General features: G+C 37.5%; 1 protein-coding gene across 2 annotated transcripts; it reads right to left on the bottom strand.

Annotated features, from left to right (window-relative positions):
* LOC107595095 (nibrin-like) lies at positions 1–13,651 on the bottom strand. 2 transcript variants are annotated; one of them, XM_016285411.1, is made up of 16 exons: positions 13,450–13,651; positions 11,944–12,065; positions 10,088–10,215; positions 9,711–9,870; positions 9,488–9,591; positions 9,244–9,358; positions 7,051–7,241; positions 6,458–6,555; positions 6,052–6,190; positions 5,266–5,607; positions 4,317–4,929; positions 4,152–4,241; positions 3,837–3,998; positions 3,621–3,734; positions 2,310–2,359; positions 1–436 (listed from the first exon to the last, which is right to left on the bottom strand). In XM_016285411.1, the coding sequence occupies exons 1-16, from the start codon at positions 13,478–13,480 to the stop codon at positions 409–411; spliced, it is 2,487 nt and encodes an 828-aa protein (XP_016140897.1). In that variant the 5' UTR covers positions 13,481–13,651; the 3' UTR covers positions 1–408. The 2 variants fall into 2 exon arrangements, with proteins under 2 accessions (XP_016140897.1, XP_016140903.1); XM_016285417.1 differs by having other exon boundaries at positions 3–436; positions 4,152–4,214; positions 13,450–13,650.

Here is a 13,651-nt window from a genome sequence, read left to right as displayed (position 1 = left end):
AACTAAAATAACTTCTGAGCTAGCGTTGTTAAGTTTTCACCTCAAGCCATTCATACTGTAAGTTTAGACTGCTGAGGGAATCTTGTGTGGAGTGACAGTTTACTTTAGATAGTAGATATCATCAAAAGACTTGAAGGTACACTTGAAGGAACCAAAACCATAAGAAGACAAATCAGAGCTGTAAGAAGTAAAGTCCTTTAATTAAATGCAGGACGGTCAAAGCTGCTTCACAAGGTGATGTATTGTTGGAGGCAAAATACAACTGCTCAATTTTGTAAAACTCCAACTTTTAATATATACATATAGGTTTTGTACAGAGTATTTTTTATTATAGATCAATAAATCTCTAATAAAAATGGAAATGTGTTTTGCTTCGCATCTTTTCACAGATAGCAGCACTATGAACTATTATTTCTTTGCCAGTCTAGGGTTGTACCTGAGAGAAAACGAGAGAGAGGGGAAAAAAAACAGATTCAACACAAAAGCAAGTAATTTATACAGACCAACCATCATTCCCAAAGGCTTTTAACATTCCTGCCCTACGGTGACAATTAGTAACCAGTGTCTAAATGATTGAATAACTGAGCGAATTGATACAAACTGGTATGCTGTAAAAATCAGACATTGTTTAAAAGTCATCAAACCAGACATCCCCTTCCATAAAACATGTCTGGGACACTTCATTAGCCTGGGGGAGGGAGGGAGCTGGAGAAGATGTTGGAAAAACAGAGGTGCCGTTTTCTTTTCATTCTTTTTATTTTCTGTGTGATGTTCCCACACCATGCATGACTGGCTGAGCAGATTCAGAGATCAAACAGTTGTGATGGACAAATCGCACGGTCGTGGCTGTGTGTATATTTGAGGGCTCGAGTGTGTGTTTTTCTGCTTAGGCAGGAGAAATGGCAGGTTTTTGGTAGTCCCCCGTTAGCCAGGTTCAGTCTCCAGGCAACAATTCCGTGCTTGACATGGCCTAAACCTTCTTCCTCTGTAAGTGTAAATCCTAGAGCTAACGAAACTGAAAAATGACTTAAAAGACTGTATTATGCATGCCAGGTCAGTAGTTGCCAATTTAAATAAATACTACACAAACATGTAATACGTACACGCATGATGCCCAAAGTTTTCACAAACTTGCGTTTTTGTAGTTTACACAGAGACATTAACGGCATAGTTTTTGAAAACATGCACTTTGAAACCTGTTTTCAAAAGTTTGCGTTTTCAGGCCCCCGAAACATAAAACGTTTTCCATTTTTACTTAAAAATGTGTACATTCCCCCCCCAAAACAGGAGTGTGTTAAAGATTATGATGTATTAGAGTAACTACACCAATATCCAAAAAGCAAACTTCCAAACACTGTTTGTGTGTGTGTGTTTGTCAAACTTTTGAGTGGACTGGCATATATTTCGACAAAAGTGTTTGGAAGTTTGCTTTCTGGATATTGGTGTAGTCCAATAGAATAGATAGAATATCTTTGATATGAGTGAAGCTACTAAAGAAGTGCTCTTACAGGGCACTGACCACTAACTTAAACCATCACTCTATTTTTCTGTCCTAATCACTGTGTGTTTAAACAGCAGGAGCTCGTTAGAAATATCCACGGGTCTTCGAAGCCCAGCATGACCTGAACTGTGAACAATGACTTAAATGCAGTTGGGAAATCATTGACGTCATATTTTCCAAGCGTGCTCTGCAAAAATGAAGGATCTGCTAAAAGGAGAAAAACCCCCCTTCAAGAACTCATGCGTGATGGCGTGACACTGGTGGATCAGGCCCAGCACCTCATCAACAGCCAAATCACACAGCTGATGAGTTCATGAATTCAGTTCATAAAAAGTGTGCTTAACTTTAAGAAAGAAACTTGCTGCGGTCGAGTGGAGCTTTTCAAAGTCAGAGCGCTGGCATGTCAAAGCTGTGCAAATCTACCACCAAATATCTGAGCGCCTGTTTGACAGAAGATTCAAAACCAGGCACAATACTGGGAACCAGACATCTCTCTGTCCTGCCTGCCTCAGTGCGTAAGAGAAACCGGTCTCAGCCAGTCCACTGCAGACTAAGCCTTCACAAAAGTTATTGTCTCATTGTAAGCCTTGATTTTCTGGGGTTAAAGGTCAGTGTCTTGTTGAATGTATTGTTAGTTTAGGCAGGTGGCGAGTGTCTGGATGAGGATGAGAATTGTACAGGGATCAAACAAGATCAGTCAGCGTGCTGACCTCACTGGACTGGATTCTGTGCATTCTGGCCTTTTGATCCATGCCCTTCATTTATCCATTTATGCCCTACTGCATGCAAAAGTACACAGACTGCATACCTGAACAAATCATCTCCCAAAATCTCCTCCCGTTCATTCCGTTTTTCCTCCTAAAAGTGAGAGAGATAGAGAGAGAGAAAAAGAGAATGCCAGAAATGAGAACACAAATCCTGTATTCATAACGGTATTCAACATGTCAGGGGTCAGCAACTACTAGCACGTGAGCAATTGCATCAGACGTGAATGCATTTCAATTAGATGAAGTGACTGCTAGTCTACATTTTTAAGGAAAACTTCCTCATATTCACATGGCCTATTTTGATTAAGAGTAAGAAATACCATTAAAATATGAAAAATGAACTGCAATAGACAAGAGAATTGTGGATGGTCGTTGCAGGTTAACAGGTTTCAGTTTTGCATCCATTGCATGTGGACGACAGCTCAGTCGTTCTTCTATTTGTTGCTTTTAGCTTTCAGAAAAAAAAAGTTACTGCTATCATTGTTGATGTTCAACCCACTATCTAGGGTCCTTAACATTCCACACAAATCACAATAGTGTGGAAAAGTCTAAAAGAAATCACCAATTACAAGACACCATCCCCCAGCACTGCGGAGAATCAACACCTGGCAGACGATCTGAACGAGTTCTACTGCAGGTTTGAAAAGACACCCCACACCCGCCCTGAACACCTCTCCACACAACCATTCACACCTCCAGCAACCCCCCTCTCCCCCACACCTGCAATTCAGATCAGCGAAGACGAGGTGCGCCAGGTCTTCCGGAAGCAGAAAAGTTATGTGAAAACTACAACATTAAGGGAAAAGATCACACAAATACCGTGGGGTTCAGTGAGGATATCTATTATTTAGAAATTAATCTATATATTTATTTTTGAAAGAAGTCTCTTATGCTCACCAAGGCTGCATTTCTTTCATTAAAATACAGTAAAAACATCAATATTGTGGAATATTATATTACAATATAAAATAACTCTTTTGTACTTGAATACATTTTGAGATGTAATTTATTCCTCTAATGGCAAAGTTGAATTTTCAGCAGCCATTACTAGAATTACCAGTCTAGTGTCACATGATCCTATAGAAATCATTCTAATATGCAGATTTTTTTTTCAGTGTTGCTAACAGTTTTGTGGAAACCGGGATCGATGGATTTTTTTCCAGGATACTTTGATGAATAGAAAGTTCAAAGTTGAAAGATTTTTTTGTAACAATATAAAAGTCTTTACTGTTACTTGTGATAAATTTATTACAATAAATACATGTGCACCTAAATAACTACTATCGGGCTGATGATGTAAATATAATATACAACCCTCCCCCACCACTTTCCTTGTTTCCAAGGTCTCTCACCTCTGCTGCCTGTCTGAGCCATTCCTCCAGTTCAGAGTTCTTACTGCGATTGTAAGCCGCCAGATCCGAGCCTCCGATAATGTTGGGCAGCCCATTAAATCCAGGGACATTTTTCTAAACATGCACACAGATACATGCACATCCACCAACAGCCATTCAAAATGTCACATAAAGAGATCAACAAGCATTATATCACTGAAGTGTGCATCCTCTAACCTTGCGGAACCTTTTCACATTCTTGTAATTAGGGTCATGGGTCTGTAGTGGACCGGGTCTTGGTCTGGAAGAGGTGCTCACAGTCAGGGACATGAACTGAATCTGTAGGAGCCTCCTGGGCAGCTCAGGGTCATTCACGGATCCAGATTTGGAGGTTGAGGCCTTCAGAAGTACAGATATTTTACTTTATTATTATACTCTAGTGGGAACTAGGGTAAACACAGTGATCTTGACCTTTCTGAAACCCTGAAAAGATATTTTAGGTAGTGTAGGTCAAACTGACTCATAACCAGCATCTGTATTAAAACCTCTCACCTGCATTTCCTGTCTGATTGCAGGCTCACAGTGCTGGGAAATGCCATTTTGGGTCCTTGAATTCTGAAAGACAAACAAACAAGGAACTAGCTGTTCTACAGATTAAAAACAGACAATATATAATATAAAACATATATATGAAACAAAGTATGGCTGTCTTTGTACCACAACAAAAGACACTTCCTCTTCAAGTTCTGGTCTTTTCCCCGTCTTTGCTGAACTATGCGCTTCCAGATCTGGCGTTTGATTGGATGACCTCTTTGACTGCCTCTCAGAGCCCTGATTTGTTGCAGCTGGGCCTGTTCTGTTGGCACTGCTTTGCTGATTCTTTGTGCTTTTTCTGCTTTTGGACTCAGTGCCCTCTTGCTGATTCGGTAATCGTGGGTTATTGATTCTGCTGTTCATTCCTGAATCAAGACGTTGTTTTTTATTAGCTGCAGACTGCAGAGGCTCATCCATTTCATCGGACATTATGGACTCGAGCTCTTCAAGTGACATATCTAAATCAGCGGCTGCTGCAGGTTTCTCTCTGCAGGTGTCGTGCTCTGGTTCCTTTCTCTTCTTGCTGCCAGAGCTTTGACTGGACCCACAAGCTTGAACCAGACTGGCACTGATCTCAGATCGTGACACTGAGCCGTGTTGGTTTTGGGCTGTATGCAATGTTTCGTGAGATCTACTGGCAAAGGAACTTTGCTGGATCTCATCCTCTTTAACCTCACTGTCTTTTCTGGAGAGTTTGGCGTCTGACTGGACAGAATTGGCACAGTCTTCCCGTGGCCTGCCACCATAAACAAATATATAACAGAAATCTTAATAAGACGGTGAATTAGGTCTCACATCCTGTACATTTCTCCTGCAAATACTGTCACATGACCCTGTTCACCTGGTATTAATGTGCATCTTGGGTGATCTGATCACAAGTGATAAGAAGAAATATTTCTTGAGCACCAAATAAGCATATTAGATTGATTTCTGAAGGATCATGAAGACCAGAGTAATGGCTGCAGAAAATTCAGCTTTGCCTTTACAGGAATACATTACATTTTAAAATATATTAAAATAGAAAGCAGCTATTTTAAAAAGGCTACGTGATGTAGTGTGGCATTACACTCGCCTTTTCTTGCCGGCAGGCTGGAAGAAGTTTGTGAGGGCTGTCTGTTTCTGGGGAGACCGTTTTAGTGGGGTGCTGGCATTTGGAGGTGCTGTCAATTTCACAGAACCTTCAGGTTCAATTCGCCCCCTGCCAGAGGAAGCAGAACTTTTCTTCATCCTCTGCTCAGGTTCAACCACGCTGAAGCTTTCAGATGACATCACAGTCTCATTGACAATGCGAGTAGTGGAAGGTTCTGGGCCGAGGGATGAGGGTTTGTTTGCCGCTGACAGTGCGGAGCCCTTGTGTTTGGGGATTGTCTTCTCTGGAGTCTCACCAACTGTATTGATCCCACTTGTAACCACCCTGCAAATGTGAACAATGACTATTGGCACTACTGATTATCACTTTATGTAGAAGAAATGCTGTAAATCAGCAGAGTGGTCTGTGAATTGATTGGCTTAAAAAAACAACAACACTGAACTGATGGATTACTCTACTCATTGCAAAAGTGTTTCTGTTGTCTCACTTCCAACTACATAACTCAGAGATATACAACTAAAAGTAGCAGTCTAGTTCATTTCAAAACACAAAACACTCTGATAAAATCATACCAATAAAAATACAACTATTTTAAATGATAGAATATAAACTAGGACACTTTTGAACACTAAAAGTGAGATTGCTGTTTTGAGGTAGTTGTATGGAGATTATAGGTTTTCCAATTTATTCTTCTTTTTTGTTGTTGTTGTTGAAGAGGTCCACTACCTAAGAAAGGTATTCTGTCAGATTCAGTGCACAGATTTCTACCTGCTCTGGTCCTGAGAGAGTTCAGTGTTGAGCACATAGGCTGTGATATTCTGGGAAGGTGCCGCGAATGCCGTCTCATCTACAGCAGTGTTCTGAGAAAGTGTTGCTGCAGCAATGACTGGTTTCACTTTCACCGATTCTGTGAGGAAGTTTTGAGAAATTAGTCATGTCGAGTTGTTCACGCATCAGTCAGGAAACCTATTTCTCGACACTCGAGTCACTGCCATGTAAGGATCAATAAGGACACTTAAAACACAGTTTAAAAAATGTACAATCAGTCATCATGTGAATAGTCATCATATTACTCGTTATGCACTCATTGTTAACACTGAATGCACTAAGAATGAGTAATGACCTAGAACAGTCCATCTACACCGGATGTGTATGTAAGTGTATGTAAACCCACCAGATTGCATAGAACAGCAGGGATTGCAGTATGTTTTATTATTGACATGAATGGCAGCCAATCCAATCTCAGATTCAGTGATAAAGCGCAAGCCGTTTCTGTGTGAAAAAGAGAAAATATTAGAGAGACAGGAATCGACCAAAAAAAGGAATTTATTGATTCCTACATTAATACTCAGATAGCTCTAAAACAAAACATAAGCAAAACATTAAATATATTTTCCATAATATAATGCAAAATGACATGTGTACATTTTATACTAAATATATAGTTAATTCTATTTAATAATATATATTTCATTATTTTTAAGAAATAGACATTTTTGTACTAATGAAGCAGGAATGCGTGTTCTGCCACAAACAAAACCTGAACACATTCGTATACAAAATGGAATCAACCAATCATCAAACAAACAATTTTTTTTTTTATAAAGTTAGTGGAGTACTGTTTCGGACTGCTCTGGCCCAATTTAAGACCTGACTATATGCACAAACTAAACACCAGCTTCACTGTATTACTCAATACTCAGAACAATCAGTATAGTTGTCTGAATTGACAGAAAATACTGGGCATGAGCAAAAATACACACACACCTGTGCAGAATCTGGGCCACAGAATCCTCCCACTTCTTGAAGATTGGAGGGATCAGAGCCTGGGAGTTCCCCGATGTCATGTCGACCACACAGGTGCTGCCTGACTCCAAGAGTGAAATGGGCAGAGAGCCCTCGTCCAAAAGCTGGCTCACCCCACCTCCACAACTCACCGCCTGACTCAAACGCTTCATCTGAAAAGATGCATAAAACATCAGTGATTACAACAATAACACTCCGATTATAATTCAGCTCGGATTATAGTGATTTTCTAAATCTTTCTTTAACCTAATTACAATATTCAGCATGATAGAAAATGAAACTGCGAGTTTCTAAATTGAAGTAACTGAAGCCTACTGGCTATTAAAAAGAAAGGAAAAAATGGGATGAGCCTTTCAATTTGTCCCACTCCCAAGCATCCTGTTTTAATAAGAAATATGCGCTCATCCATCATTATCCAGAGACAAAAAAATTATTTTTGTCTGTACAGTCTGGCTTTTATTTCTTACTTTCTTTTTTTGTTTTGTTTTGTTTTAAATAAATAAATAAATAAATAATGTTTTTTATGTTCCAAACAAGCAAACAAAAAAGGTTATTAGATAGATGAAAAACTTAAATTTAAACTAAAATCTGAAATAAAACAAGTTTAATTTGATGTACTAACAACCAAACACTCCAAAAACACACACACAAAACACTTTTAGAAAACCTATTTTTCCCCCCTGGGCCTTTAGAGATTAAAAACTTTTTCCCAATAAATCACAAGAAAGAAAATGACCTGTAGCTTCGATCAGCAGTTATTCACTCACAAATGAGCCTTCTGGTTACAGAGAATATCCCAGCTGTTCAACTTCTCATGGTCTGCTCTTCCTCTGAGCTAATTAGACTGTTTTACACCTGATTAATATAAAACAGAATGGAGGAGCTCCTATGTGACATCCAACTTTTTCACTGTATATAACAGCCTAATGAATAAAGACCTGATGCCATGCCTAACTTTCACTTCTCAGGAAAAGATCAAAGATAAAGAATACATGAAATAGGTAAGAAAGGTCAGAGTGCCTGTAACTGATAATATTGCAGGGCAAATAAAGGAGTCTTTTCACAAGTCAACAAAGACGAAGACGTCTTAGAATCTGGTGGTGGAGACTAAATGACACAGCTGCAGCAGTTTGAGGGTGGGCTGAAAAAAAAACTTCTGCACAGATTTGGGTTAAAAGGTAACATCTTTTTCTTATATAGTAACGCCATGTGACATGATAAGGAATATGAAAGTAAGAAAACAATATCATAATCCTTTGGCCTCATATTTAATGGAACAGACCACATCCTAGTGCGCTGCCAACAGACAAACAAGCTTATACATCCTGCTCTAGAAGATTTCATTCTAAAACAAAATAAAACAAAAACAAGATAAAGCCTACTTTGGGACCATTAAGATTTATTTATTTTTTGACACTTTTTTCATGAAAATGAAGCAACATTATAGTATAACTATTTAGCATATTCCTGTATTTATTGTATGTGGTGTGTTCTATGTATTGTACTATATATCTAGGTTTTATAATTTATATTTATACCACGGTTCAAAAATATGGGGTTGGAATGTTTTTTTTTTTAAATGTTTTTGAAGTCTCTAATGCTCACAAAGGCTGCATTCATTGGATAAAAAAAAATAAGTAAAAACAATAGTACTGTGAAATATTATTACAATTTAAAACACCCGTTTTCTATTTTTTATATATTTTTAAAACGTAATTTATTCCTGTGATGGCAAAGCTATATTTTCAGTATCATTACTCCAGTCTTCAGTTTCACATGATCCTTCAGAAATCATTCTAATATGCGGATTTTGTGCTCATGAATCATTTATTATTATCAATATTGAAAACAGCTGTGCTGCATAATATTTTGTGGACACCAAGATGCATTTTTTTCAGGATTATTTGATGATTATAAACTTCAAAAAACAGCATTTATTTAAAAAAAAAAAAGAAATCTTTGCCCAGTTATTGCTTTGCTACTAAATGAATAAAAGTATTATTTATAAAAAAACAAAAACCTTTGAATGGTAGTGACAGTCATGATAAGCAGCTGTAGAAGTGTTTTTAAAAGAGGTGGAGTCTGTTCAAATGTTAATGTAAAGTGATGGTATAAATAATCATTTTAGTAGTAATTTAAAAAAATCCCTCTTGCCTGTTTTGAGTTCAAAAACAGAAAAGTTTTCCCCTTGAAGAGGCTCTTTCTCTCAGGTCGTGCACTCAGATCCACATCTTTAGCCAGGCTGGGCTCATCAATCTGGGGCCTAAATCTGATCAACACAAAACACAGCAACATCAGATCTATAATGTCTATTCAGAATATTGCCATTAGCTCTCTGCTATTTAGACGGAATAGAACAAGCAACTGTGAATGAGAGAGAAAAAGAGACACTCCATACTTCTCGGCTTTAGGCAGCGGGAGCTTCTGCTGCACAGCTCTGCTAAATGCACTGAAGAATTCAGGTTTCACTATGGGCCGACAGCACAGCAATGCACAGATTGTCTGCAAAGAGAGAGACAATGATTCAGCAGATGTTTAAGTGTACCATTAAGGTTCATTGGCAGTTAATCAGGGAACTCCAGGATCAAACGATATGCTGAAGCGGTCAATGGCCTCCTGACCTTTATGGTGACCTTTACTGTGGGCATGACGAGGTGAGTGCAGTCAAGTGTCCAGGAGTTGACAAGTCGCCCCCCAATAGAGCGCAAATCTTGAGAGAGGGAGGCTTTCCTTTCATTATCGACACATGAGGAACACACCACAACACACTCTTTCTCCAAACTGAGTGGGGAAAAAGGGTGATTATTATTATCAGCTTCATAAAATATAAATTCAGAAAATCTAAACGATGCTCACACACACACAAATAATGCCACAGGTGTTTGGAACAACATGAGGGTACATTTTTTAATTGTTGGCTCAACCATTCCTTTACCACTATAAACTGCTTCTAAAGCATCCTCGCATAACACACAGGAATGCATAGCTACATACAAACCTGAACTTGCTCTGAAAGACTCCAAATGTGATTTTGTCTCCTGTCTGCAGGATCTTTGTGGAGCCAGTCGCAAGCTTCTCACCATTGATGAAAGTGCCATATTTAGAGCTGTCTTTTAGAGTGGCCGCCTGCCAACAGCATAAAAACAAGAAAACACCCTGTCAGCTAGTTGGACGAGAAACCACTATGAACTAATGATAATCCATCCAAAATACAGCAGTAAAGGAAACAGGGCCATCTAGGGCATGATACCTGCAAACACGCATTTACAGAATGCAATACCATTTTAAGAATAAATAGACTTGACAAACCTGTACAAACAAAATTGGATTAGTAATTTGATAGTGTCAGGATTAACAAGTTTAATAGTTTTAACTAGATATGGGGTTTTATTTGGTAATATGGTATATTGCAATAATGAACATGCATGGTATCATTATAGTCAGTACTTCAAAATACAGTGAATAACTGTAGCTACCTTATCATCTGAATTGTTTCTATTTTTAAAAAGCATATTAGCATCTTTTCCATCAAGTGGTCAAAATTTACAACACAGAGCTGTGTAACGGACTCAGATTTACTCTCTGAAGGTAGGTGGCACTTACAGAAATGGTTACTATAGTACACAAAGGACAGCCCAACTTAATATTTCTGACACCCGCTTACTGTGGAAAAGTAAGGAAATCAAACAGTATTTTTTTAATGTTTTTAAACAGCCAATCGATTTTGTATTCGCTATGGTGTTTTTCTAACAGCAAACAGTTAAATACTTACTGTGTATTTACATTAATTATATATGTTTTTACATTTTAATATGGAATAAAAAAAGCAACCCTGAAAAGGTATCTAGTTATTTGCTGAAAATGTTCTCATTCTTTATTATCATTTCTCACAGTTGTGCTCGTTTACACTTTAATCAGTCTGGAACCTTTGTTTACTTTTTTTACATTTTTATTGTGTACCGTTTTATTGTTTTTAAATATTAAAGGTTATTTTTGTCATTTGGAAAACAGTTAATAAACTTGTTATTAGGAGGACAGCACTGAAGTTTGCTCATCTTTTCAGCCTATAATGTAAATTAATTTGATAAAAGCTTCAGCAATTATAGTGATATAAAAATGTGATAATGTCACATGCCTAGTTTTAACTGGTTTCCTACAGCACAAGACCCCCTCAATTATTTAAAAGATGACAAATGATCTTTCAAAGCACTAAAATGAGTAACATGGACACGTGAACGTTTGTCCTATTTTGGCTATTTTAATATAATTGTACATTGAACAAGTTTCTAAAAGATTCCTAATAAAATGTTCAATATTCTCAGTTATGACTTTTTTTTTTTTTCAAAACTTTCCAAGACGTTATTAGTAATATACAAATATAATTTTTTGCATCCTGAATTTAAATAAGTATTTCACAGCAAGAATGACTTACTGTATTCAAAGTAAAAGTGACTAAGGGAAATAATGACGCACATGATTCACAGTTCTGCTAAGTAATCAGCAAAATAATAAAAAACAATTAGTAAATTAAAATGTGATTACTTTGTGAAATACCTCCCACAGGACTGCCTTTGACACAGTCTTATTAAGCAACATAAGATATTTATGTACAGGCTCTAAGAGAGCCAAGGAAAAACAGCCAAGATGACTTCTGTTAACAACACAAAAGTCAAAGGCATGTTAACAAAAAGTGCTGTTAATGCATTCTCCTATCTTAGAAGCTATCATTGAGGTTTGTTAGATAAGATTAGATTGTTAGCAATCATAGTGGGACACCAAACACCTCTTCATGGAAGATGGCTTTTGTTTCTTAGGCAACATAATATGGAGATGCTCACAAGGAGAGTTACTCACCTGCTCAGTGACGGTGAGGTTGGCATGCACACGGCTGATGGACTGATCATTGGACAGCAAGATCTCACAGTTCTTACGGCCGACCACATACTCCTGACCCGGCAGCAGAACGATACTTTCCCCTTCAGAAACAAAAAGGCATGGAATGAATTAAAGCATCCCAACATATACAGATACTAATTACTGGAAATTTGGGGGATTTCTTTATGAGTCTTCTACTATTATATGACAAAATCTGCCTATAAATATGATTAAAAAACAATCTTGATTTCACGTGAATGTCTTTACACCTCTCAGAAAGATGATGTCTGCATCAAAGCTCCATAAAAATGAAGCATGTAAAACAGGCTCTGGAATACAAAAGAAGATATTTTGAAGAATGTTGGTAACCAAGCAGCTCCAGTTCCCACTGACTTCCATTGAATGGTTCAAAAATATATGGAAGTCAATGGGAACCAAAACGGCGTGGTTACCAACATTCTTCAAAATATCTTCTTTTGTGTTCCACAGCAGAAAGAAAGCAATAACGACATGAGGGTAGGAAAATTATGAGTTTGAGATTTTTTTTTTCCCATAAAATCCTTCAATTAGTTAAAATATTCCACTGGGTCGTAACATGTCAGTGTATGCAATACAAAAAGGTAGAATATCAAGCTCTTTTTCAGACTTGGTTTCGGTGCTTCAAAGTTGCAGAATGTGTGTGAGCGTGAGGGTCCGTGCATCAAAATTATTTACATATAGAGCAATTGTATTAATGCATTATTTAGCAACATTGCTACTGATTCAAAGCCATTAGCTAGCATTCCAAAGCACTTCTAAACAATTGACAACTGCAATTATTCCATTTCCGAATACAACAAAGCAGATACACCAGACTTTCCAAAGTATTATTCCCAAACTAAATTATTATGAATTAAATTAAGTTTTTTTTAAATTGGTTTAAATTATGTAAATGACGAGTTTAAAACATTTTGTGTGGACTAACGTTATCTGTCTTTTATAGTAAATCATGATCACAATGAATGTAAAATGTCATTTGTGACAAGGGTGAAACCAAGAGCCCAGTTTTGAATAGTAATTCTGGTTGATTCGCATTATAAAATAGATTAAAATGCATTTAACATTTCTACTGGGTCTTACTAAAAAAAAGGAGTAATTTCAACTCAAGTTAGAATCGTGACCAGGAACAAAACAAACACTCAACAACTTACCAAGTCAAATCTGATGTTAGCATGCTGAATGTCATGACACAGCCTCTCCATGTATGACAACAATTACAGTATAAAACAGTGTTTAAATAAAGAAATGAACGTCTTGTGACTCAGTTAAAGCCGTATAAAAGGCATTAGAAGTCATTCCCTAAACAGAAACGCGTTATGTAAATAGGAATACATTACATGAGCATTGTTATTACTTTGCAGCTGGTTTGCAGTTGGTCTGGGTCACGTACTGCCGCAGTACACTAAAACAATCAATAACCGACTCATTTTGCACAGGAAACATTACCTCCAGACTCGGTCGGTTGCAGTTTCCACATTCCAATACGTGTCGCTTTCTATCGAATCAATACTTATCGAATGATATAATGTGGCTGTGGCTTAACTGTACGACCTGGCGCGCAACATTTACATCTTCATGTGCGACGTAAGAAACTTCAGTTTCAAAATAAAAGTACTACATGCATTAAATGGGAGGTTCAACTCTCAAC

Source organism: Sinocyclocheilus grahami, unplaced genomic scaffold (assembly GCF_001515645.1).
Source record: "Sinocyclocheilus grahami isolate Dianchi unplaced genomic scaffold, SAMN03320097.WGS_v1.1 scaffold11.1, whole genome shotgun sequence".
NCBI lineage: Eukaryota > Metazoa > Chordata > Actinopteri > Cypriniformes > Cyprinidae > Sinocyclocheilus > Sinocyclocheilus grahami.
This window is presented reverse-complemented; position numbering and strand designations above follow the sequence as displayed.

Coding starts and splice junctions, on each gene's coding strand:
- LOC107595095 (XM_016285411.1), bottom strand. CDS start 13,480: ATGTGGAAACTGCAACCGACCGAGTCTGGAG. Junction 7,242..9,243: donor TGTTTTTGAACTCAAAACAG/GCAAGAGGGATT, acceptor GCATCTTTTCAG/ATGAAGCGTTTGAGTCAGGC. Junction 6,556..7,050: donor GTGGCCCAGATTCTGCACAG/GTGTGTGTGTAT, acceptor TTTTTCACACAG/AAACGGCTTGCGCTTTATCA.